Genomic DNA, 27,981 nt, shown 5'->3' with positions numbered 1-27,981 from the left:
GGCTGGAATCATCACAGAGGCCAGGCTGAAAGATCTGACTCCTCCCATGCCTGTGATATTCATCAGAGCTATCCCTGTGGATAAGCAAGAAAACCGAAGTACCTATCCCTGTCCTGTATATAAGACACGTCAGCGAGGACCCACTTATGTTTGGACATTTGATCTGAAAACTAAAAAAGCCCCATCTAAATGGGTATTAGCTGGAGTGGCCTTGCTTTTGCAGGTTTAGTTTCTGTCAGAAACTCTTGAAGGCAATGAGGCATATAGACTAGAAATTTCTTAAGGGAATTAACTATGCAGACAATCTAGAAGCAAATTAACTGTCCTTTTCACTTACTAATAACAATAACTCATTTCTTTTATCTAATCTGCTATTATTCTAGAATCCCTGAGAAACTCCCCAAAGTCAGTAATCTGAACAAAAGGAATTAGGGAAGAGTACAGATAGAAGGGAGAATATAACTTCAATACAATTTAGTAATATTTTATTTGACTGTATAGCCACTAAATTCTGAGACTAGCAATGATACAACCAAACAGGCAAGCAAAAAAAAATCAACAATGAGTGTTTATTGAACAAGCACTGTCCTTGGTATTACAGGGGATACAAAGGCATACATGAAAAATTGATTCCTATGCTCATAATTAAATTGGAACTTTAAAAAAAAAAAAAACCGTTTAGAGAAGAAAACCAACCTAGGAGCAACCTAGAAAAGAACTACTTAAAGTAGGATAGGGAAAAAAAACTTACCTACTTCCCTACAAAAAATTCTATTTAAAGAGCATTTCAAATGTTCTATAAATTCTGTCCCTGACTATACTTACTCACTCTCTCCCCTCCCCATTATCTGATGCCTCATTCCTTACTTCATCCTCTCATTTTTCATCCATGAAATTTTTTTTCCTAATTTTGAAAGATCCATTTCCACATAAATACAGGGAACTGCTAAAACCTGCATTTCTTCAGCTTTTCCTACCTTTGCCTTGACAAAATGGAACACCTAGACATCCTTTCACCACTATCAAATTCATATGATAGTCTACAGGCCCACCTATGGACCTGAAGGTGGCTTTCTTGGTGCCATTACCATTTCTGATATCTCACGGGGATGAGACATGAGGATATAAGGTGGTAGTTAAACCCAAGTAAAATGATTTTGGTTAACTGTGTGACTTGTCAGTTTCATATGAATGCAAAAAGCAACACAGGAAAGATGAATTGGGGGATGAGGCTCATAGTCTTGTTCCCATTATAGAAAATGCAATCTAGGGAAAGCCCAATACCCAATCTTGAGCCACATTATCTATGTTTAGATTGATAACACAGACTCTAGCCCCTCCCCTTTAATCCAATAAGGAAATGATCTTTAAGAATAAAAATATTCATTAATGGGTATAATTGCTTCTAAAGTATTTTTCTGTAGTAAGGAATTTTCTTAATGGCCTAGAAATAGGATTTTTGTACTGATACCTAGTCTCTCTTAGATTATTTAAAAGACTTTTCTCCTGTGTGGGATCTTTGATGTTTATCAAGACTTGAGCTCCAACTGAAGCATTTCCCACAGCAAGAACATTTAAAAGGTTTCTCTCCTGTGTGAACTCTCTGATGTCTCTTAAAGTTAGACCTCTGAATAAAACTTTTCCCACAGATAGAACATTTGTATGGTTTTTCTCCTGTATGGGTTCTTCGATGATGGCGTAATCCAGAGAAATCACTAAAGCCTTTGCCACAATAATCACATTTATAAGGTTTCTCCCCTGTGTGGATTCTTTGATGTTTCCTAAGGTCTGAGCTCCGACTAAAACTTTTTCCACAAGTGGAACACTGATAGCATCTCTCTCCAGTGTGAATTCTTCGATGGATGACAAGTTGAGATTCCCGAGCAAAACTTTTCCCACAGTCTATGCATCTATCTGTAACATTATACTTCTGTCCAGCAAGGGTTCGTAATTGCCCTTTCTGGCAGACTTGTTTCTTCTCCTCCCTCCATGGGGAATCTTGTTCTATTGGACTAGAAAAATGCTGACCTAGAGATTTTCCTAAATTCCTTTCCAGAGGAAGGCTTTTCCCTGCCTTTACTCTATCCTGAGGGTTCTCCTGGATAGTCAGATCTTTTCTTACTCCAGAGCTTCTTAGTTCTTCTTCAATGAATTCATTCAAGGAGGCCTGTGAAGGTACCTTTTCTGAAGCTTGCCAGAAAGAGATTTTTTGAGATTCCTGGCCCCTTGCATTTTTCAAGTGAAGATTCTCTTTGTCATTCTCCCGCCTGTCTCCTTAAAGGAAGATAACAACATGGATCATTCAATAAACATAATAAGCCTGATTTTCTAAGTCATGTTAGGGCTATTCATGAGGAAAGTCCTATGTAGATTCAGTATTAAGTAGGAAAGAAAGGAGGTAAAGACATGTATATATGATTATTCCCCAAATATTAGTACTATGGAATGACTATTAAATTTACCAATGTGTTTACTCTGGTAATAAATATGTACTAATTCAGCTTTCAAAAGAAGCTGAATTATATCAAGCTCAATTAGATTCAAAGGAAGCTTTTCTAGATTATATTCAAGGGTAAATCAATATATATTATTCTGAAAACATGAAAAGAAATATTGAATAAAAATATGAAAATACGCAAAAAAATAAAAATAGGCAACATGCAGATTTAATACCAGCCAGATTTTAGAGGGAAAATATGGCCTATGTTCAGACCACATTGGTGTGATGTATGTCACATACTAAAATAAGTCCAGGTGGATATTTCCATCTGAAGCCGGATTTTGATACTTAATTTGTCATGCTAATTATTCTTTTATTAGTTCATCATGATGGCATGTATCCCCAACATTTTATTTTTTGTATTATTTTATGGTTCTATATTAAATGGGAGTGGTCCTAAGTACATTTTGTTCTCATTTTTCCACTCAGAAAGGCACACAGGTTCATAGAAAATTAGACTTGAAAAAGTATCTGAAGAAATGACTTAAGTCATGTTGCTTAAAATCAATCAAAATAAAGATCCATTTTCCTTAAAATTCATTTTGCTAATAAGAAACATTTCTCTAATAATCACAGAGCAAGCAAAATCTCCTTAAATTCTCAGAATTGCTAGCAGAATTTTATGATAACTAATTTGCTAGAAATCACATTCATAATCTGGAGAAATTTCAGAGGATGTGCAAATGTGAAATGGAAAATAGGTAGAAAGTGTTTTGTACTCATGGAAAAAAGACATCTCACACATACACACACACCAGCCCCAACTCTTTCAGGGTCCTAAATTTCCATGTATACTTTCTTTTGCTAAGTACTTCAGAAGTCTATGAAATATTTTAGACAGCTAGAATATTTGAGGTAAATGAAAAGGAGTGAAGAGAGTTAAAGGCAAATTGTTTGTTGACACCAATGATGCACTATAATTTACAAAGCACTTAACTTATAATCCTGAGGTAAATGACACAAAAAGTTTTACTCCCATTTTAAGAGAAAGAAAACAAGGCTCAGAATGGTTAAGTGATTGTCTAGATTTATGTATCTACAAAATACTTTATTAGTAAATTAAAAACTAGTCTCCTGACCAAAGTCTAATAGTCTCTCTATAAAACCAAAAATTCAGCTCCTTCTCAGTTCAATTTCTTTAGAATAGTTACTATGGATTGTTATGCCAAGAGAAAAAAATAGTCATAATAGAAACCACTATAATGGAATTTTACCTGTTCTTATTAGCTAGTTAGACCCTATATTGTTCTTACTAGAAAAATAAAAAACACCAGAATAGTGCTGGATATGATATTAAAAAAAAAAAAAAAAAAGTACTGAATGCCTTCTGATATTTTAAAACACACTAAGAATAACTCACATGCAACAGTAGTTTCTGAGCCTGGAAGTAGGCATTTCCCTGACTTAAAGATAAAAAAGCACACTCACAAAGCAGACTGTTATCTAAAAAGACAAATAAGAAAAAAATATATAGTTCTTTTAAGTTTAATGAAAGTAGGGAATGAGGAGAGACAAAAATGACTAGGAAAAGTGTGAGGTTTCACTCACCTATGCAAATGCTTTTTGCCATCTCTTCACCTGAACAGGAATGTGATCCATCAAGTTCTTCCCTTCCATCTACTAGATTAATTGGGTTTGGTTTAGAAATGGGAATTCCTGAGGCAAGGAAGGACAGAGATGATTTTGGGTGGAGTAAGGGATAAACGATGAATGTCTTCAAATATTTGGAAGATTTTCATGTGTAGGGGGGAGATACTCCTATTCTGTTTGGTTACTTAAGCAGATTTAGAAACAACTAAGAAGACTATGCAATAATTAACATTATCTTAGTAATCATTTACTGCTTCTGTCTGCCACACATTGCCCAAACTCTGCCATAACTCTCCAGATGATTGGGCTTCACTTCACCATTCCTTGAGGGTGTAATATTTCTAAAAGGGCAGTGTTTCTTATTCATCTCTATTTGACTCACTTTACAGCAAATCACATTTGTCCCAGTTGGGACAGTCCCACCTCAGAACTGTATTGTTCAAATCCTTACCTAGTGAAACCACCTTCCCATAATCCTCCAGCATAGCATCCCAGTAAAGCTCTTTCTGAGTCTGATTCAGGCACTGCCACTGCACCTAGAAACAAACATCTATGAAAGGGGAGAAAAGTAGTTTCTAAAGAGTAGCTCATATTTTTATATTGCCTTAATATTTCAAAAATGTTCTCAACCCTATATATGCTTCTTACTCACAATCACATTCAAACTGAGTCTTTTTAACTCTAGGTAGAGCATGCTTTTTATTACATGACCCAAATGAAGATACACAAAACTTGCCTCTGATTCAACACCTAAAACAATGATGAGGAAAACATTGTATCTACCTATAATTGGCTCCTACTAGGAAATTTGGAGTTTACTTTTCAAATTTTTTTTTTAAATTGCAACTATTTAGGACTTTATTTTCTTCTGTAGATAGTGAACCCCTGGAATACTTACTGCTTCTCTACTATATTCTTTCTGACTCTCTCTAAAAATCTATAATGTCTTCACTATTCCTATTTTAAAGAGCAGGAACTTAACATTGAAGACAAAATTGACATTATCTTGGAAAGAGACAATCCTTTCAATGAGGAGATGAAAGCCACATATTCCACACAAAATATTTCTGAGTTTACTTATCTGCCTTTCCAATTTCTACTTCCAAGTTCAAATAATTTATGCTCCTAGATGGTAAGAAGTTTGAGGGTTTATCAAAAGATTCCAGCCACTACTGAATTCAAAAACAATGTGAATCTGACTGAAGGCAATGTGGCATACCTCAAAGTATACTGGACCAAATCCAAGTCCCTTAAACTCCAACACTTAACAGCTGTTTGATCCTCTTATTCAAGAATGACTACTGAGAACCTCTAAAATGAGTTTGGTTCCTTATATTGACTATCTTAAATGGTTATTTTGGAAGAAATTATATATACATATGCATTATAGAAATATGACTTATTTTTGTCTGGTTAAGACTCATTCTCAGGCTAAAATCTCAAGGCTCCTCAGCAAGAAGCTTACATGAGAGAAACTACATGAGAGGGAACCCAAGTAAATTGATCATCCAGCATTCTTCCGTCATACTCCAGGTACCCTCCCAACCCACCTAGAATTCCATAAGGGTTGTCTTACCCTAATCCTGGCCCCCTGCATACTATCACTCTACATAGCTGCCTATTGCACTGGGACAACTGCATCCAATAATGGATGATGGATCTACTTGAACTCATTCCACAACAATTAATATTTACATCACCATACCCATTCCACCTGAGTGATTCTGAAATCCCCAGTTCTCCCATTTTATTCCCATGTTCCTCAACCCAAAACCCTGCCCTCCTACTCAAAAGTAACCCAACCCTTTCATTGCACTCTCTGAAATATGTACTCCACATGTAATAAATTAGATGCCCTAATTTTCTTTCTAACTCTACTATCTTGTATTCATTGAGACCTGGTTCTCTGTTAAAGACACGGGTTCCTTAGCTATCTTTTTCAGGATTGGTTGCACTTTCATTTGAAAAACCTTAAAAAAAAAAAAGTGAAAGCAGAACAACAGCAGAACAAACATGGCTGTTTCTAGCCACTGCTGCCAGATCAGAGACTTGTCTTGAGACTTCAGTGCTACAGGAAGAAACCTTTGCTCCATTCTACCTATTTGACTGCTCCCTACATGTTTGTTTTCCATCCATCTGTATTTGGAAACTATCTTTCTGTCCCCACCTCTGCATATCATCTATTCCCTTCCATCGATGTCTACGTCTGGCCCTTTCATGTTTTTTCCCCTGCTCACTTCTTTTTCTCCAAATTCTACTTGTCCTTGAAAAATATGCCAGTCCTCTCCCTCTATTTCTATAAAGCCACCTTTCTGCCTCTCTTCTTCCTTTGCTTCCCCGTGTCTATGGAGAAATTAACATTACATAAAAAATGCAGAGTAGACTACTTAGATAAAGTGACAAAATATTTTTAATTGAACACATTACTTGGGCATATCAAAAGAGTGAGTGACAACTCCAAGATTCTGTCACTGGTACAAATGAAGAGGACTCACCACCTCTTTGTCCTTTAGTATTTCATACCACTAGCTTCCCCTCACAGGGCTAAGAATGGAAAATGGCAGATTGTATTGATGTCACATAACTTTTCACTTCAAGAAAACTATTTTATCACTTGGTCCCCTCCTTTCCTCTCTGTAAGTATTTGATGAAAGAGTATACTATTCGAGTTTCATATAGTAGCATCTCCTTTACGGATTGCAGGAAAATTCAGGAACATAGAATATTAGGACATTGGAATGCATTGGGAAACAAAATATAGAAAAAGTGGCAAATAACTAAATAGGTTTCAATATAATCTTAAAAAAAAAAATTAGAAACGAAATTGGGACAAGGTTGTCTTTTTTTTCACCTTCAAATGCAGAAATATTTAACACCTTGTTCTGGAAGTTTGCTTTTGAAGACAAATGTGGAAATAGCTCCATCTTGTGGGCTTTTTCTTATATTACAATTGAAAGTCACTCTCACCAAAAGCACACTTGAATGACATTGTTGATGACTTTGTTGATCTTGAAAGCTATACCTGTGGACCTCTTTGCAGGCTTAATCAACTTGGGCTGATTTCTGGGAAAGTTTTAAGTATCAGTTGATTATATACTTCATCTCAAGACTGAATTTGAAGATTTCTCCTAATGAGTTACATGGTGAGGAAGTTTTTGACCAAAGCACATGTAACCTACATGTAGAAGTCACAAGTACTTATATAAGTACTGAAGCATAAGTGGAGTTATTACAACATTTTTCAATAAATTGCTGGAATACTTCCCTATATGTTAATTCTATTTCTGAAAACTAAGTCCCAACTATGAAATTTATCTATCTCATCAGATGTATTACCGTAAAAATAAAAATATATATATATATATATATATATATCAATTCAATATATTTCTTAAGGAAAATTTACATCTTACTTAAATCTTGTATCTTCACCAGAACTTAGCATTGCTATATGCTGGACCATAAAATTTAAAGCAGGAAAAGGATCTAAAAGAACATTCACTTGAGAGGTTCTTAATCTAGGTCAATACTTTTTTAAAAATGTATTTTATAACTAACTCAATATAATTCATTACTTCTGTAATCCTAAATGTATGCATAAACATATATGTTCATATACACACATATACATTATGCATATATGTGTATCTATTTGTTTTTAGTGCATTCTGAGAAAAAGTCCAAAGGCTTCACCACACTGCCAGAATTCATAGCACAAAACACTTTAAGAACTCTTGACAGAGTGAAGGCCAAGAAAGAGACTTGACCTTAGTCATAAAAATAACAAATAAAAAAATTGGAGTTTTGAACCATGGTCCTTTTACTCTAAATTGAATACATTTTTCTATTATGCAACTCAGGAACTTAGTAAATGTTTTAGTTGAAATGTTTTCTCCAATGTAATAATAAAAATACATTATATAAAATTATTAAGCATAATAATAAAAATAACTTTCCACATGTTTTGTTTCCATTATATATTATAATTTATTTCCATATGTTTTGTCCCATATGCTGTGTTCCATAAGTAGAATTTCTCTGCATTTTTGCCTCTTACAAGTTTTAAAGATTTTGAATTTAATCTATAATGATTACAATAATACTACTATAATAATAAAATTGCTATGTGTTAAGCACTCTAAAATTATCCTCACAATAACCCTGGGAGGTAGGTGCTATTATTATCCTATTTTGCAAGTGAGGAAACTGAGATAAACAGAGGTTAAGTCTTGTACAGAGTAATTATCTGAGATGGAATTTAAGTTCATCTTCTTGATCTAGTTAGGGATACAAAACAGTCTTTGTTTTGTCTTTGTCCAAAACAGAGTTTGCATTCTTATTGTGGATGGGGGGAAATGGATATATCTCACATGTACACATAATTAAATGCAAAATAACAAAAAGCAATAATAATTAAGAGATCAGGAAAGATACCAAGAGCTGGATGCTTCAATTGAGCCTTGAAGGAAATTAGAAATTACAAAAGGCACAAGATAAGGCACAACCTTTACAAAGGTAATGAAATGAGAGATGGAGCACTCTATATAGGAAACAAGTAGTAGATCAATTTGATTAGAAGGGAGAGCATATGAAGGAGAATAATGTAAACAAAAGATCAGATACATGGGTGGAAGTCAGATTGTGGGATGGCTTTTGAAAGATCAAGCTGATGAGTTCATAATTTATTCTAGCAGCAAAAGGAAAGTACAAAATATTCCTAAGCAAGTGTTTGATGTAGTCAGATTTGTGTTTTAAAAACCAATTTGGTATCTGTAAAAAAAAAAAGGATCAGAAAAGACCGAGAATGGAAGGAAGGAATCCAATTGGGAGTAAGGCTGAAATACTCTAGGAAAGAGGCATGGAGGGTGGTAGCCATATGAATAAAGAGTGGAGATGGAATCAAGAGTTTATAGGAAACAGTATTGCAAAAATCCAGTATGTTAATCAATATGGACGAGAGGAACAGAGAAAGTAAATTTGCAAATGACTCCATAGTTGTTTAAGTTGATTAGTTCCAAGAATGATGGTAACCTCAACACAAAAAAGTTTAAATAAATGATAGGATTTGAGAGAAATAAAATGAGTGCCATTTACGACATTAGTTCGGGATGTTTATAGAACAGTGGAGAAGTCACAGAAGAACAGTAAATATATATTTTATATAGATATGTGTGTAGCGAGCTGTCATCTCCAGAAGCTGCCAGATCGCTCTCTGGGAAGAGATCTGCTGTGTCTTCTACTCAAATCTCTCCGACAGATTCTTCTTCCTGTAACGAACCGTTGTCTCCAGGCAGTTGCTGTTAACTCTTGTCCAAAGAAGTGACTTCCCTTCCTGCAGAGAGCTCCGTCAAGCCTGATGCAATTCAGAGTCTTCCCCTTGAATCCTGGCTCTGAATCTCCTCCAACTCTTATCCTTCTCCAGGCCGATCTGCCCTCTGCGCCCAGTGCTGTCTCTTTTTATCCTCCCAGAGAATGGGCGTGGGATAATGCAAGGGCTTCTGGGAAGAACCACCCCAGCCAATGAGCTTGCCCCCTCTATCAAGTCAACCTGAGTTCTCACCTTGTAATTGTCCAGAAAACCTCAGTTCTCACTTAGTAATCCTAACATCTCCCCCTTTCTTTTGATTTAGAACATAGGACAGTCATGACCTTGAAACATAAATCCATCAATATGGGAAGTATTACAGATAATTACATAAATTACATAAGCACATAGTAACATAGTAACGTAACACATGCTAGAAGTATATAACATAATCATAAATTGAAAATTTATAAATGTCCATAAGTCCATTGTCCATTAGTCTCATCTTGTGTGAGGAAGTCCAATGATTCCTGCTGATTTTAAAGTTCTTTAACAGTCTTTTTATTATCCATGCTCTTTCGGTGTAAGATGTTTCTTAGATCTTCTCCTTTATTTTGAGGTCTTTCTCTTTTTCTGTCTCTCTCTGATGGACAAGCCGAATATGACTCGTTGGCACCCATCTGATTCCTTCTCCTGCTGAAGAAATACAAGCAAACCCTCTCTCCCAGGCAGTTAACCTATCTAATTTCCTTCTATTTACCACTTTCTAAATCTCTTCTCATCATCTGACAATTACATTGGAGTTGTTTGCACTGGACACAGCCCTGTTGGTTTAAAAGGCCTGTATTCTCCCCAAGTGTAATCCATTTTTGCAATCTGATTGCCTTTTGACTCACTTATTAGGTAATCCCTTTCTGCCATGTGATTGCTTCTCTGCTGATTGATTAAATCAGAGTCCTGGCCTTCTAAAGGTTCTTTGGGTGTAACATCAGCTGCCATCATGCCCCAAGTCTTTTTTGCCAGGGGCCCTGGACCTGGGCCCCTCATCCCATTTCCCTGAATTATTCTACACTCTGATGCCCAATGGAGTCCTCTGTTACATTTTGGACATGGGGTTTTAGGTCTTCTTTCACCCTGTCTTCTCACTGTATCTCCATACCTACACTGAGCTCTTAGATGTCCAATTTTTCCACATTGAAAACATCGCCGAGTTTCTCTAGAAGTCCCTTGCCAGGAGGGACCCTGCCTTTCCACATTCATCATTGTCCGGGTGTAAAAAGCATTTGTTCCCACTGTAGCACAACGTCTTATGATCTCCTCTAAAGGAGCATCTTTGTCTAATCCCCATATAATTCTTTTGCAAATCTCATTGGCATTTTCCTTAGCCAGATATCTGGTCATTATTTCTGTAGCTGAATTTTCTCCAATAGTTCTTTTGACAGCAGTTTGCAAACGTCCCACAAAATCTGCAAAAGGTTCATTGGGACCTTGCTGTATTTTAGTGAAAGCCTCTCCACGATCTTTCTGTCCAGGAAGGACACCCCAAGCTTTTATTGCAGCCTTAGCAATTTGTTCATATATTGTCATGGTATAATTAATCTGTTCCGAATTCTCTCCATACCGACCTTCACCAGCCAAGTGCTCAAAAGTGAATTGTGTGTTAACTCCTATTTCCAAATTGCATCTGACTTGAACTTTACATAATTCATGAAATTCCGAAAGCCATAATAAATTTTCTCCAGGTTCCAGGCATATCCTTGCTATGGATTTCCAATCATTCGGGGTTAGGACTTCATAAGACAAACCATCTAGTAACATTTTAACATAAGCTGATGTAGCCCCATAAAGGGTACAACCTTTTTTCAAATCCTTAATTTTATTCAAATCTAAAGGTGCATATCTTCTCATTTTATGACCTACAGAATCAATATTTTCAATCACAGGATATGCATGTATAAAATCACTTATATCCTGTCCTTCTCTCTTAGCTTTAACCAATGCTTTTTCTAATCTTGTCATAGGCTTAGGCTGCTTCACAGGCAATTCTGTTTGTGTTTCTGCCTCTTCCTCTCCTCCTTCTTGCTCCACCCATGAAGGGTTAATTGAGGGAGGAGATGGGAGGTGCTCCTGTTGCTGTTGCTCAGAATTGTACTTAACTTCATTGTTATCTGATTCATCCTTTTCACCTAGTTTAGTTGACACCTCCCCATTTTGCTCCTTCATCTCTTCCTTTAGAATAACATTTTTTAAAGCCATTTGGATTAAATTGTAGGTATGAATTGTATCTTTGGAAACTGAGTTTGGTCTGGAACCAAAGGGTAAAATGTCACAAAGGTAATTGTACTGTTCACCTAATTGCTCTCCTACTAATTTCCACTCATCTGGATCCAATTCTTCTTCCAGAGAAAAAGAAGGACATATGACCTTCACAGTTCTTAAAAGTTCAGTAATCTCCTCTAAAATTATAATCAAGCCTTGGCTTTTCATAACCTTGATGATGCTCTCTAAACATTTTCCTTGAACAGAAGGTGTTTGCCCCATTTCACTATAAGAGATTCCTGGTTTAGCCCTTAACAAGTTAAGTTCCTTATTTATCTATTAGCACACTCACTTAATCTTTAACAAAGTTTCCTCGTTACTCACGGTTCTGGGTCAGAGAGACTGAGATCTAGATCTGAAGCTTTTCCACTGGAATCAGGACTGTGTCTGTCCCTGTTCGGGTGCCAAATTGCGAAGGTCTGGTCTAGCTCTTCTTGTCAGGATAAGCAAATGTCCTTGCCCCACGTTGGGCGCCAAATGTAACGAGCTGTAATCTCTAGAAGCTGCTGGATCGCTCTCTGGGAAGAGATCTGCTGTGTCTTCTACTCAAATCTCTCCGACAGATTCTTCTTCCTGTAACGAACCGTTGTCTCCAGGCAGTTGCTGTTAACTCTTGTCCAAAGAAGTGACTTCCCTTCCTGCAGAGAGCTCCGTCAAGCCTGATGCAATTCAGAGTCTTCCCCTTGAATCCTGGCTCTGAATCTCCTCCAACTCTTATCCTTCTCCAGGCCGATCTGCCCTCTGCGCCCAGTGCTGTCTCTTTTTATCCTCCCAGAGAATGGGCGTGGGATAATGCAAGGGCTTCTGGGAAGAACCACCCCAGCCAATGAGCTTGCCCCCTCTATCAAGTCAACCTGAGTTCTCACCTTGTAATTGTCCAGAAAACCTCAGTTCTCACTTAGTAATCCTAACATATGTGTTATATATCTATATAGTTATAGATATATGTTCTATATCTATATAGTTATAGATATATGTTCTATATCTATTTAAATATATAGATACTGCAAGATAGTAACTGACCTGACAAAACTCATAGATGTTGATAAAATTACCAAAATGTATGTAGAAAAACAAAAGAGAGAACAGCACAGAAATATAGTAGATATTCAGTTAGTGGACAAAAACAGAATTATGATCCAGGAGACAGAAAAAATTTTACAGAAAGATAGAACAATGAAAGAAAAGTGTCTCAGAGTACATAGGAGAGAAAATCCAGAAGAAAAGGATAATTCAGTGTCAAAATCTAAAAAGAGATCATGTAACAATGTGGACTAAGAAAAAGCCATTGAGACTTTTCATTTGATAGCTGTCTAAACCAAGGTTGACCACCTACTTCATATATACTTCAAAATTCATACCAGACTATATAACAATAAATAAACTAGTAAGTTACTTTTTACACTCCAAAATTGCAGGAAACAATGAACCAAAATCCTGCAGAGAAAAGGAAAGGAGCTTACTAGTTCAAGTAAACAAACTCAGTCTCCCATTGCAACCAAGAATGAGACAAAAAAACTTTAACTTAACTTGCAAGTCTTTGTATCCTAAAGAAACAATAACAGAGAGTCTTCCTGGACTCAGAGAAATAAGAAAATCCCAAGGTGAGGACCTTGTAAGCCACCAAAAAAAAAAAAAAAATCAACCAAAAGAGTACATAAGAACTCAGACCAGGTCCATGGCAGGCCGACTGAGGAAAATCCTCAAAGTTAGGTGGCAGAATGAAGACAAAACTAGGAGGGAGAGATTTAACAATTTAACAAATCAAATACTGGAAAAACAAAGCCAATGACATTATTCCAGCCTTAGACAATTTAGGAAATCAGAAGAAAAAATCTGTGACACTAGGGTAGCATTTGATTTGGCATGTATGTCACAACAAACTCCAACAGTGGTCCTTAAGGCACTACAAAAACAGCAGCAACAATTTAAGGATTTTTAATCCTGAAGACAGTAAGGGAACAGGACAAGTCAGAAAGAGATTGTGGGAAATTCAGAGCTGGCACTAAGCACAGGACCAGACACTCTTTTTTTTTTTTTTTTTTTTTTAATATTTTATTTTTATGCATGGGTAATTTTATAACACTGACAATGGCCAAACCTTTTCTTCTAATTTTTCCCCTCCTTCCCCCCCTAGATGGCAGATTGACCAATACATGTTAAATATGTCAAAGTATAAATTAAATACAATATATGTATCCTAGAAGAGGTTAAAATAGTCATTGAAAGAATCTACTAGTCATCTCCTGAAAAAGATCCCAAAATGAAAAATTCCAAGAAATATTATAGTCAAATTATAGTCAAATATTTTTGATATCAGATCAAGAAGAAAATACTGCAAGCACCCAGAAGGAAATAATTCAAATCTCAAGAAGTGACAGTCAGAGTTACACAAGATATAGCAGCTTCTCTATCAAAGAGTCAGAGGGTTTACATATCATACTAGAAACCAGAAGCACTTAGATTACAATCAAGAAACAACTACACAGCAAAACTGAATATAATCTTTTTGGGGAAAAGATGAATATTCAATGAAACAGGGAATTTTCAAATTTTCCTGATTAAAAAAACCAAGACGAACACAAAAATTCAATCTTCAAATACAAGACTCAAGAGAACCATAAACAGAAAAGGTAAACAGAAAAGAAAAAAAAGAAAAGCACATCATTCAATGAAGTTAAACTGTTTCCACTGGGACGATATTATAACATTGGTAAAGTTTGTGCACTGAAACACTGTGAAGAGCAATATGCCCAAAGGGCTATCAAACTATAGATACCCTTTGATACAGAAGTGTCTCTATTTGGGCCTGTATACCAAAAAGATCATAAAAAGGAGGAAAAGAAATGGCAAGGAACTGGAAACAGTGTCTATCAGCTGGGAATGGTTGAATAAGTTATGGTATACAAATGTTATGGAATATTATTGTTCTATAAGAAATAATCAGTAGGATGGTTTCAGAAAGGCCTGGAGAGACTTAAACGAACTGATGCTAAGTGAAATGAGTAGAACATTGTACAAAGCAACAAGATTCATTCTGATGGACAGGACTCTTTAACAATGAGGTGATTCAGGCCAATTCTAATAGATCTATGATGGAGAGAGCCATCTGTATCCTGAAAGAGAACTATAGAAACTGAATGTGGTTTACAATAGTATTTTCAGCTTTTTGTTGTTAGCTTGCTTTTTGTTTTCTTTCTAATTTTTTTCTTTTAATCTGATTTTTCTTGTGCACCATGATAAATGTGAAAATATGTATAGAATTGTACATGTTTAACATATATTGGATTACTTGCTGTCTAGGGGGAAAATGGGAGGAAAGAGAAGGTAAAATTTTAAACACAAGGTTTTGCAAGGGTGAATGCTGAAAACTATCTTTGCATATAAAATAAAAAGCTATTATTTAAAAAAAAAAAAAAAAAAAAAAAAAGCTTAAAACTATTTCTATTCCTACAAAGGAAGATGGCATTTGTAACTTTCTTTTGCACAGTCACAAGGGGTATGCATAGACACGGGGTGTGGGTATAATCATCATTGGTATAATATTTTTTTTATTATTATAGCTTTTTATTTACAAGATATATGCATGGGAAATTTTATAGCATTGACAAATACAAAACCCTTTGTTCCAACTTTTACCCTACTTCCCCTTGCCCCCCTCCCCCAAATGGCAGGTTGATCAATACATGTTAAATATGTTAAAGTATATGTTAAATACAATATATGTATACATATCCATAGTTATTTTTCTGTACAAAAAGAATCGGACTTTGAAATAATGTACAATTAGCCTGTGAAGGAAATCCAAAATGCAGGCAGACAAAAATAGAGGGATCGGGAATTCTATGTAGTGGTTCCTACTCATTTCCCAGAATTCTTTCGCTGGGTGTAGTTGGTTCAATTCATTACTATTCTATTGGAACTGATTTGGTTCATCTCATTGTTGAAGAGGGCCATGTCCATCAGAATTGATCATCATCTAGTATTGTTGTTGAAGTGTATAATGATCTCCTGGTCCTGCTCATTTCACTCAGCATCATCTCCAGGCCTGAAATCATCCTGCTGGTCATTTCTTTTTCATATGCCACAATTTATTCAGCCATTCTCCAATTGATGAACATCCACTCAGTTTCCAGTTTCTGGCCACTATGAAGAGGGCTGCCACAAACATTCTTGCACATACAGGTCTCTATCCCTTCTTTAAAATCTCTTTGGGATATAAGCCAGTAGTAACAATGCTGGAGCAAAGGGTATGCACAGTCTGATAACTTTTTGAGCATAGTTCCAAATCGCTTTCCAGAACGGCTGGATGTATTAACAATTTCACCAACAATGTATCAGTGTCCCTGTTTTCTCACATCCCCTCCAACATTCTGCATTATCTTTCCCTGTCATTCAAGCCAATCTGACAGGTGTGTAGTGGTATGTCAGAGTTGTCTTAATTTGCATTTCTCTGATTAATAATAACTTGGAGCATCTTTTCATATGGCTAGAAATAGTTTCAATTTCTTTGTCTGAGAATTGTCTGTTCATATCCTTTGACCATTTATCATTTGGAGAATTGCTTGATTTCTTATAAATTAGTCAACTCTCTAAATATTTTAGAAATGACGCCTTTGTCAGAACCTTTAACTGTAAAAATGTTTTCCCAATTTATTGCTTCCCTTCTAATCTTATCTGCATTATTTTTGTTTGTACAAAAACTTTTCAATTTGATATAATCAAAATTTTCTATTTTGTGATCAATAATGAGCTCTAGTTCTTTTTTGACCATAAATTCCTTCTTCTTCCACAGGTCTGAGAGTTAAACTATCCTATGTTCTTCTAATTTATTTATAATCTCATTCTTTATGCTTAGATCATGAACCCATCTTGACTTTATCTTGGTGTACAGTTTTAAGTGTGGGTCAATAATTGGTGTAATATTTTTAAAACTTAAGGAATAGGGAAAAAAGTTTACTTAATAACATGTTCATTTGTATTAAAAAGTAATTTCCATGAAAGCAATTCAGGAAGGAGGATTAGACCAAGTTATAATCTTGGTCTATAGACTAAGAATTATCTTCATCCCTCTCTAAACTATACTGTTGACCCATCTCAAAGGATCTCCTTTATCATGCCTCTCCCTGGTTTCTCCAACTTGCCCCCATTATCAGTTGTCTTTTGTGTTATATTCCTCCAGCAGATTGTAAACTCCTTGATAGCAGGAACTTCTTTCTACTTCTATTTGAATTTCCACCTAGCTTAAAAAGGGGGGAAGGAGAATAGGAAAAATTACATTCCATCAGGTGCAAAAGACCCATTACAATAGAGGGGGAAAAGGGGACAGGAGTAAGCATTGTTGAATCTTACTCATCAGATTTGGCTCAAAAGGAGAATAACATGTAGTTGGGTTTAGAAAGTAGAAAGGAAAAGGGGAAAGAAAAAAGTGGAAGGGCACTGCCAGAAGGGAGGGAACAGTAAGGGAGGTATTGATCAGAAGCAAAACACCAGTGAGGAGGGACAAGATAAAAGAAGAGAGAAAAGCATTAATGGGGTGGGGAGCAGGGAATATGATAGAGGGAAATACACATAGAGTAAAGATAAAAGACTGGAGCAGAATCTATTAAAATCAAAAATTATATTCATGATCAATTTACATTAAACATGACTTTTTTGAAATATATTTACTGTTAACAATATACTCAACTACCATATTTATTAGCAACTACTTGTAATGATGAGATTTGAATTATTGCTCCCAACCCTAAGCTTTACAGAAATCATTAATCAGAAATCTTATTAGAAGAACAAATATATCAAGACATCATTAGATTACCATGTGATGGTTACCGTAAAACATAAACACAGAAATCAGCTAATAAGAAAGTAGCTACACAGGATGCAGAAAAGGACACTGGACCAGAAACCTCAATAAATCTTTCCCCCAAAATGACACCTGGGCAGTTCCTCCTCCTTTGCTGTTCTTAGGTGAGGAGAGCACCAATGCTAATTATAATATCACTACCATACATTAATACCCCCTAACTGGTATTTCTGTATGCCAAGAATTTAGAGCTCCCCATGTTAGCAAACTCTTTTTAAAACCTCAAAATTGATGAATTGAGCACTATTTATTCAATAAAAATCCTTGCCTTGCTTAACTAGGTTGCTGATTTCTTCAGAGAGCTTGGTCTGCCAACTAAGTGTGTAAATCTCATTAAAATACTTTTGCTGGTCAAAGGTTCTAATAAAGGTCTCATTTCCAAAATATATAGAGAATTGACTCTAATTTATAAGAAATCAAGCCATTCTCCAAATGATAAATGGTCAAAGGATATAAACAGACAATTCTCAGACAAAGAAATTGAAACTATTTCTAGCCATATGAAAAGATGTGCCAAGTCATTATTAATCAGAGAAATGCAAGTTAAGACAACTCTGACATACCACTACACACCTGTCAGATTGGCTTGAATGACAGGGAAAGATAATGCAGAATGTTGGAGGGGATGTGAGAAAACAGGGACACTGATACATTGTTGGTGGAATTGTGAATACATTCAGCCATTCTGGAGAGCAATTTGGAACTCAAAAAGCTATCAAACTGTGCAAAACCTTTGATCCAGCATTGTTACTACTGGGCTTATATCCCAAAGAGATTTTAAAGAAGGGAAAGAGACCTGTATGTGCAAGAATGTTTGTGGCAGCCCTCTTCGTAGTGGCCAGAAACTGGAAACTGAGCGGATGTCCATCAACTGGAGAATGGCTGAATAAATTGTAGTATATGAATATTATGGAATATTATTGTTCTATAAGAAATGAACAACAGGATGATTTCAGAAAGGCCTGGAGAGACTTACATGAACTGATGCTGAGTGAAATGAGCAGGACCAGGACTCCTGATCATTATACACTTCAACAACAATACTAGATGATGATCAATTCCGATGGACGTGGCCCTCTTCAACAATGATATATGAACCAAATCAGTTTCAATAGAGCAGTAATGAACTGAACCAGCTAAACCCAGCGGAAAGAACTCTGGGAGATGATTATGAACCACTACATACAATTCCCAATCTCTCTATTTTTGTCCGCCTGCATTTTTGATTTCCTTTACATGCTAATTGTATACTATTTCAAAGTCTAATTCTTTTTCTTTGGACATGTATACATATATGGTATTTAATTTATACTTTAACATATTTAACATGTATTGGTCAACCTGCCATCTGGAGGAGGGGGTGGGGGAAAGGAGGGGAAAAATTGGAACAAAAGATTTGGCAATTGTCAATGTTGTAAAATTACCCGTGCATATATCTTGTAAATAAAAAGCTATAATTAAAAAATATATACTTTTGCTGAGTTGGAAACAATCTAAGCCTGAAATCTTTCAGAGGGGACACAACCACACATACTTGAAACTTCAACACTTAAGATCTTTTAATGCTTAAACTTTCTTATATAATGTCTTCATAGCTCCTTTACCTAATATCATACTCATTTGTATTAGAAAATAATTTCCACGAATGAAATTTAATAAGGAGGATCAGACCAAAGTTATCTTCATCCCTCTCTAAGCTGCCCTGTTGACTCAAAGGATTTTCCTTTCCCTACTTTCTCCAACCTGTGCCCACTATCCCCCAACAAATTGTAAACTCCCTGACAGTAGGAACTATTTTTTTATTTCTATGTGAATTCCTACCTAGCTTAGCATAGTGCCTGGCATATATAAGTTCTTAATAAATGCCTATTGATTGACTACTTTTTGGGGTTTTTTTTTTTGTATTCCAAAAACCTAAATCAATGCCTAGAACAAAACAAAATGATTAAATTAAGAATCAAGTTTAAATTGTCAAAGCCTGGTCCAATGAGAAGCAAACCAGCACTCACCTGAGAAGTAGATAAATGAAGTGAAGCTGTCTCATTCTTGTCTCTAGTATGCCTTCCTTCAGGAAAAGTAGAAAGGTGAGAAATTGGTAAACCTAGGGCAGGAGATATGAGCTGTTAAAACACTGGATTTGTTCAGCTTTCACCTTACTAGAACGACACACAAAACTATATTACCTTATATAAAGGAATTCTGAGAAACAATTGGAAAAACAGACTTGATGCCTATTCCTCCATCTATTTCTATACAGAGATTCTTATCAAAAAAAAAAAAAAAAAAAAGTCCCCCTAAAGTACATTAATTTTCCCTCTCCATCATTATCTTTTCTCTGGCCTTGTTGGTATAAGTAAAGCAAAAAATAACCCAAGCCATTTCAGGCTACTGGCAAAACATTATGAAAATCCCCAAACTAAAGTGGCTAGTCAAAAACTATCTTGCTCCCTAACCCCAGAAGGACAGTGAGAGCAATTCCTTCTGTGCTCACTTTCTACTCAAGGATTGAAATCACTTAAGTTAATTTTCAACTCATTAACCACTGTCATGGACTCACTGTCCAAACCCCCCAGACTCCCCCACTAAGCCTTCTCTAATAAGGAAGCAATTGCTCCTCACCAAACTCCAGTGAGTTTTCAGACTCTTCTTTGATGCTGTGGTTCAGATGCTCCTCCTGTGCTGAGAGTGAATTCTGTGTGCCTTCCTCCTGAAGCAATGCCTTAGCATGAGGCTCCACAGAGATACCTGATGATTCCATTTCTTCTGAAAGAACTTCCTGTCCAAGTACTTGGACTTTGATCTATGAATCATCCAAGCCCAATCCCCATGATTAGATGTGAGATAAGCTAACACTGGGGTTAAGGATTGGGGATGGGGGTAAACATTTGAAATCAGATTACAAGAAGAAACTCTACTTAAAATTCTTTGGATCTATATAAAAATGTGCTCAAAACTGTTATTTTTTTAAGGATTATCTAATTTTTTAAATCAAAATTCCATGGTGTCATCTTGCAAAATGGACAGACAATAAAAGAAGATAAAAGTCAATTTTCGTGGGGATATGGGAAAACAAAGGAATCAAATTAAAATGTCCTGAATTTAAGTTCTTAGGAGTGATTAAATAATCTTATAGATAGGTGGAAAACTAATAGAAAATATTTAGATTTTTAAAAAACTTTTAATAAGCTTCCTCAACAAAGAATGGAAAAAAAAAAAAAAACAGACAAACAAAAAAATCAAGTCACTAGTGTTCATTGTTTTCCCTTAGAAGGGAATGTCTACTTAATTGCTGACAGAACCATGAAGTAGTCCAACCATTTTGGAAAATAATTTGGAATCAAACAAGAAAAAATATCCTACTATTCAGCTCTTATTCCATAAGAGCAAATACAAATACAAAAAAATATTCGTAGAATCACTATTTGTTAACAGCAAAAAGTCAGAAACAAAATCCGTGTCTAACAAGTCGGGGAAGTTTGAATAAATTGTGGCATATAACTAGTAACATAACCAGAAAAACAATTTATAAGATGACCATAAGACTCCACCCCACTCAAGCCCTAGTAAACATCTCCAGTTGTCTATTGGATGTTTCAAAACAGAACACATTTTCCTTGCCCACTCCTCCCAATTCTGAATTTCCCTAATATCTTGAAAGGTACCACCACTCTTCCCACCTAACCTAATCTAATCTCATAGTAATATCCTTAACTCCTAATAGCAAATATTAAATCAGCTGCCAAATATTCCCATGTCTACTTCAAAAATGCCTGTCCTATACAGATTATCCTTTCCACTCAAGTAGACATCTCCCTTTTTAAGGTCTTTATCACCTTTCATTTGGATTATTTTAATAGCCCTCAACAGGTCTCCTTGCCTCAAGAGAGACAAGGAGTTGCCCCAACTCTAAATCATTTTCAACAGTTGCCAAATGACTTTTTCTAAAGTGTTAATTTGATTATATCATTCTCTATTCAGTAAATGCCTATTCTTTATAACCTGTAAGAACAAATATTTAAAACTTATCAATACCTAGTTCCTTCCTATAGTCTGTATCTCTCCACATGCTCTCCTATTTGTTGTCCCTTGAATATGACACTCTGACTCCCATCTCTGTGCTTTTCTAAGGCTGTCACTCATGCCTGAAATATTCTCCCTACCTACCATCCACCTCTTATAACCCTTTATTTCCTTCAAAACTAAGTCCATAAAAGCTTAATAAATGCTTGTTTATTGATTGATTGGTACTAAAATTAAAATGAAAGTATAATTCCTTCCTATCTTTTAAGAAAGTAAACTATTAAAAATGTATGAAGAATTCTTTACCTGTCATTAGAATGCATTTGGCTTAAACTATTATATAAATAGCAACATTATTTCCATAAACTGTATCTACTTCAAAAAAAAAAAAAAAAAAAACCTTAGTTTTTTATAATAAAGATATTTAAAGGAGTCAAACTAGTATAATACTTTTAAACATAAATAACATTATAATGTAACTTTCTAGATTCTGTATCTAGAAAAAGAAAATTGGGTAATCTAATTCTACCCCCAAAAGTTGTCCAAAAAAAAAAAACCAAAAACAAAAATAAAGCAAGTTGTAGGACTTTTTCCATGGTCATTCTGGAGTTTTTGAAACTGTGAACTGTGAGTTTTCTGAGTTCTAAATGGCAGAACCTGATTTTTTGGTAACTTTAAATGTTTAGCATTCATTTGCAATGCCAAAAATGTAAACCAAAAAAGATACCTTATATCCAAAGTGGATGAAGATTCTTCTTTCCTCCTCCCTTCAAAAGGGTCATCACAAGAAAAGAACTGTTTCCTTTATTATCCCATAACACGTAAGTTTTTATAAACAGTCCCAGAGTGCTTCAAACCAACATTATGGACATTTATTCATCGAAAATCAGTTATTGGTCTACATTAGTGGTCCTCAAACTTTTTAAATAGGGGCCCGGTTCACTGTCCCTCAGACTGTTGGAGGGCCGCACTATAGTAAAAAGAAAAGATCACACTCTGTCTCCACCGCTCAGCCCATTTGCCATAACCCAGTAGGCCGCATAAACATCCTCAACCAGCCACATCTGGCCTGCGGGCCTTAGAGACCCTTGATCTACATTGTTAGGTACAGGAAAATTTTATTTAATTTATTTAATGCATAAACTGCAATGGAATATTGTTGTTGTATGACAATGAATATGAAGAACTCAAAGATATGTGGGAAGATTTGTAGGAACCAATGAAGAAAGAAGTAAAAACAATTTACAAGATGACCACAAGAACACAACTTTAAGCTTTCTGTCAAGGTCTTTCTTTAATTTATTTAAAAGCTCATTTTAGAAAGAATTCTTCCTTAATGTTCTATCGTAAAACAATCCTTTGTAAGCACTCTCACTACCAAACAGATTAGAATTTCCTTTACTTACCCAATGCCACAATCTCCCAGGGTCTTTCTGTAAGCCCTCTACCAGGGTCACTGCTTCTTCTCCACTTTCTGGACACTGCTTCCGCACCCAGGTCTGGATCTCTCCAGGTAAGATGGTTAGGAACTGTTCCAGCATCAGCATTTCTAATATCTGCTCCTTTGTGTGAATCTCTGGCCTAAGCCACCCAAAGCAGAGTTTCCTGAGTTGTCTCATAGTCTCATGGGGCCCAGACATCATCTGGTAGTGAAATTGCCTGAAGTGTTGTCGAGCTATCTCAGGGTTGTCTCCTCTCAGGGCAAAATCATGTCCAGAAAAAGAATCCTCTGGCTTCATCAAAGGTGTTGTTGGGATAGGGGATCCCAAGGTTGTAGGCATCATATCTAATTTAAAATACTACTTCGCCCTTGGAAAAGGAAGTGAAGATCTGATATTTCTGAGCTCAAATTATTCTCCCTCTGAACAATTTTAGAGCTTCTCAAAAGGAAATCTGAAGGAAAAGAGACCCAAAAAATTGTCAAGAATGATAAATAAATAATGGAATGTACAACTTCCTGCCCTACCCAAAAGATCTCTACATCAAATATGTTGATCTACAGATTTCTAAAATAATGTAAAGTTATTTTTTGAGAGAACAAGTCAAACTAGCCATCAATAAGGGATTATAAACCCACATCAAAAGAACCCTAGATTTTGTAGACAGAAGTCTGAGATTGTAAAAAAAGACAAGAGTGAAAATAAAATGAATGAGATTAGTCATAAAAGTAATCTATCCTAATAGATTTATGAATGAGTACTTGATAAGACTAGGATGCTTCTCATATACACAAGAGATTGAGGTTGTTGGTAAAATTTTTATCAAGTAACTAAGAGTACCTATCAAAACTTTCCAAGAAAGATATCAAGTTAAAATTCAATCACACTTCAACATCTACAAAACATTTTGCTCTTTACATTACCTAAAAACCATTTCTTTTCTAATCCTATGAGACAAATTTTTACCTTACAGACTAAGAAAGTGAAATTCTAAGAAATGAAGTGATTTGCTCTTGGTGACAAAAGTTAGTATTAAGTTTCTGAGACAGAATTCAGGGTCTAGGCCTCAGATTTAACACTCAATCTTTTATATGACAATTTACTTTAAAGAAGGTCTTAGCTAGGTAACACCATGGATAGATCATTGGGTCTGGAATCATTAAGTCCTAAATTCAAATCCAGTTTCGAACACTTATTAAATATATGATTTAACTTATTCTTCTCTCAGTTTCCTCAGCTATAAAATGGGGCTAATCTACCTCCCAGGGATGTTGTGAAGCTCAAAAAAAAAAAAAAAAAAGTAAGCATTTTTTACTTAAATGTGGCATATGGGAGGAACATGCCAAAGGTACTGTTAGTATAAAGGAAAGAAGGTAATTTATGTGAGGCCTAATGAAATGTCTAACAAAGCCTAATAGAGGTTTCAACCTCTAAGAAGGGAAAAATATGTCTTTGTCCAAGGGAAAAATATTTTATGATTCTAAGTAATAGATACTCATGTGTTGGATAGAATTATTCCTGGAGTGATGAAAGGCAATTCATATTATAATGAAAATATCCCTAGAAAAATCACATTTTTTTTTCCTTTAATGGAACAGGGATTCTGCTGACTCTAATTTTGTCTTCCAAGACTACTTATCCATTGTGTGGATCTATTCTATACAATTGATTGGCACTAGTTTCAGTTTAAATTCTTCAAACAGTTGGTAAGATGCCTATTTTGATCAAGGCAGCATTGAAATAACAACTAAAGATTCAAAGAAGGAAAAAAAGAGTGTCCAGTCTTCTAAGGGCTCAATTATAAGCTAATAGTAATCCTAGGTTTATATTTCATTTAATGCATTGAAATGTTTTGGCTAAAAAGTTTGTTTCAAGGAAAAATAAATAAACTCACATTACAATCAACTAATATTGGACTTTGAAGTAAGAATTTAAACATCCTAATCATCTCCCTCCATCAATGGACAACTCTCTAGCCAATAAAAATATCTGGGCTCATTCCTCAATACTATAGTTAGCATACTTTTATCCTTTTATATTCTTTCATTTCAGTAATTCTGAATCCCTGGCTGTCACTATTCCCTAATCTTGAGGGCCTGTATTCTTATTCCCATCTCCCTCAACAATACCCTTCAAATGTCCCATTCAAAATCTTCTCGTCCCTTCCACTTCTTCATAGTTAACTGTAATGTCCAGACTAGCTCTCTGCAGGATCTCTGGACAAGCTTTGGTCTTAGGTAGAGGAGTGATGAAGGCAGGAGAGCCACCAGGAGGATCTGTTTCTGTTTTGGTCTTCTATGTCTCTTGTATCTGAGTCTCTCCTCTCCTGAGATAGAGCTCTGATCTCCAGTCCTCTCAGCCCTTAAATACTGATTACAACATTATATCATACTAAGTATAAGTGAACTAGAAAACCATTATCTCATCAATCACGCTGAGTAAGCACCCCACTGTAAGTATCTTTGCTTCAAGTAGAACACAAGTGGTTACACCCTCCCTGAGGGAGGTGAGAAATTCCACAGGGAAAATGGGAGCCAAACCAGATAATTTTGGCAGGTTTCCTCTGGACTGAAGGGTCTTATACCTCACTCACAGATCCCCCATCATCTGCCCCCGTCTACAATTAATAAATTTGCTCATACATCTTTCCTACTTTCAAATCATATGACCAATACGGAGGACTAAATATTAAAAAAATTTCTTTGATTTTCTGAGATCTACCAAACCTGTCCAAAACAGAAATTATGCCTCATATCTGGCCTCTCCCCACCTTTCTGGGATCTTCTATTATTCTACTTTCTGTATACTACAAACCCAGTCAAATTTTACCTTTTGCTGTTCCTCATACATGTCACTCCCCTCTTCATCTTCCACTCCATCTAACTGAATCTTTCCTTTCTTCAAGCACCATCTAAATGAAGCCTTCCCTGATTCTTGCAATTCCCCTTTCTCCCTAACTATCTAATATTTATTTCTTATGTACTTAAATTAGAACATGTTGTCTTATCCTCAGAGAATGTGAGCTTCATGAAAACAGGAACTATTTCATTTCTTTTTTTTCCCAGAACTTAGCACATTGACTAACCTAGTAGGCACTTAATAATAAATGCTTAACATATTAACTAAAAGATCTAGTTTTAAGGATCCTTTAAGGCCATCTATTTCCCAATCCCATTTTACATATAAGTAAACTAATAAAATGTTATGTAGCTTGTCTAAAATCCAAAAGCAGTAAGCCCCTGCGTTGAGAACTGAAACCAAGTTCTCTGAAATCAGTCACTGTTTAACATTGTATTTACTCAAGGTCATAAAGTGCTGAATGGAGTACAGCACTGGTCTCCAGAACTCCAGTTCCACATCACCAAGTAACTTGTGGCCATTTCAAATTCAAGATACCCCAAACAGAAGTCATTATCTTTCTTTCAAATTCTCTAGAGAAGAATTTGCCTATTACTGCCCCAACTTAATCTATTACTGTGAGAACTGCAATTCTCCCAATTATCCACGTTTGCAACCTCTGTAGTTTCCTCAATTCCTTAATCTCATTCATTACACTATTCAAGACAATACAAAGAAAACCCAAACCAAATCTAGTCATTTCTATCTCCACAAGTCCACTATATCACCTTCTTTCAACTAACACCAACACCTCAACACCTCCCATTTGGACTAGTGCAATAATCTTCTGATATCCCTACCTACCCATCCTCTCCACAGCAGATAACAAAGAGATTTTCCAAAAGCTCAGATCTGCCCTCCAGCCCTCCCCCAACCTCTTAACTTCCAGAGGCTTCCGGTTAGCTCCAGGATCAATACAATTAAACTTTAAATTACATTAAGACTTTTGGGGCACTTTATAACTGCCTGTAGCCTTTCACAACCTATCCCTTTATTACCTTTCCACTTCTTAAGCTGGAATCCTCTACATGCACTCTACGATCCAATCTCACTTCCTCCAAACTCTGGCTCCTTTTATGATTCGGCTCAAATCCCACCATCTGCTAGGCAACCTTCCCATTTATGGTTACCTTCCACCGACTCAATCTCGTGAGTACGTGTTATTTCCCCTATTAAAAGGTGAGCTTCTCCGAGACAGAATTCATAGTTTTGTCTTTTTTGTACGCACAGCACTTAGCACAGTACCTGGCACAGAGTAAACGCTTAATAAATGCTTATTGACCGAGTAGCAGAACTGAAGCTACAATTCAGGTTGAATGTTTTTTCATTATACCATCCAAACTCTCCTGGGGTTCGTTTCAACATGGTCAAGTGGTTACCGGTAAGCGTTAAACCCATGAGCAAGCGTAAAATCAGTGGGACTAAGCCTTTCAGCTTTATTCCCATCACTCCAGACGCAAAATCATCCCCTCCTCCAGCAACCCAAAAACCAAGGTTCTCAAGCTGCTAGCAATCCGCACCTTCCTTCCTTACCTTCATCTCCAATCCTCACCTATCTGTCCATCCCGCCACACAAATCAAGAGGGGCTGGGGAAGTGGCGGGGGGCGGGGGGGAAGAAGGAGAGCGGTAAAGGATTAGGGTTGGAGGATAGAGGGATTATAATCAGTTGGGCTCTCTCTGCCTCTTAAGCGGAAGGAAATGAAAAGACACAAAAGCTTAAGCCCTGCGTGTATGGAGTGATTGAAGATTGTATATCCTGGGTTCCTACCTGGATTCTCCCGGCTGGGGACCAAAATGCAAGGTTCTTTACATGCGAAAAGGATCCAAACGCTCACTTCCGGGCAAGGACTGCGCGCGCACCCCTAGCCTAGTGGCAGGATCACCAAGGGGTGGAGTCTTCCTGAGGAGAGGTGGGATTGGGGTGGGGACTCCGAGTACCACCCACAGGAGGTGGAGTCATCTTGAAGGATTAACAGGTGACGTAATCCATCTCAGCCTGGGCCTAGACTTTTCTTGTAGAGGTTGACTTTCCTTCCAACTCTG

General features: G+C 36.2%; 2 protein-coding genes across 2 annotated transcripts in view; one reads left to right on the top strand and one right to left on the bottom strand.

Annotated features, from left to right (window-relative positions):
• Positions 1-1,652, top strand: part of DNAH9 (dynein axonemal heavy chain 9) — a 572,299-nt gene extending 570,647 nt beyond the window's left edge. The window contains exon 68 of the mRNA XM_074264740.1: positions 2-1,652. Within this exon, the coding sequence (XP_074120841.1) occupies positions 2-229 (228 nt within the window). The 3' untranslated portion in view covers positions 230-1,652. The remainder of the gene's footprint in view (position 1) is intronic.
• Positions 551-27,816, bottom strand: ZNF18 (zinc finger protein 18). The gene is made up of 7 exons (XM_074312047.1): positions 27,707-27,816; positions 23,007-23,493; positions 20,200-20,380; positions 19,590-19,681; positions 4,542-4,626; positions 4,049-4,156; positions 551-2,274 (listed from the first exon to the last, which is right to left on the bottom strand). The coding sequence occupies exons 2-7, from the start codon at positions 23,382-23,384 to the stop codon at positions 1,487-1,489; spliced, it is 1,632 nt and encodes a 543-aa protein (XP_074168148.1). The 5' UTR covers positions 23,385-23,493; positions 27,707-27,816; the 3' UTR covers positions 551-1,486.
• Positions 27,817-27,981: the final 165 nt, after the last annotated feature.

The sequence above is a fragment of the Sminthopsis crassicaudata genome, chromosome 4 (genome assembly GCF_048593235.1).
Source record: "Sminthopsis crassicaudata isolate SCR6 chromosome 4, ASM4859323v1, whole genome shotgun sequence".
Classification (NCBI taxonomy): domain Eukaryota; kingdom Metazoa; phylum Chordata; class Mammalia; order Dasyuromorphia; family Dasyuridae; genus Sminthopsis; species Sminthopsis crassicaudata.
This window is presented reverse-complemented; position numbering and strand designations above follow the sequence as displayed.

What these genes read in the sequence shown, in the direction of transcription:
- ZNF18 (XM_074312047.1), bottom strand. Translation starts at nt 23,384, where the DNA reads ATGATGCCTACAACCTTGGGATCCCCTATCCCAACAACACCTTTGATG. An exon ending in CTGGGAGATTGTGGCATTGG is followed by an intron (nt 20,381 to 23,006) that starts GTAAGTAAAGGA and finishes GATGATTCATAG; the next exon opens with ATCAAAGTCCAAGTACTTGG. An exon ending in GGCAAAAAGCATTTGCATAG is followed by an intron (nt 2,275 to 4,048) that starts GTGAGTGAAACC and finishes TCTTCCTTTAAG; the next exon opens with GAGACAGGCGGGAGAATGAC.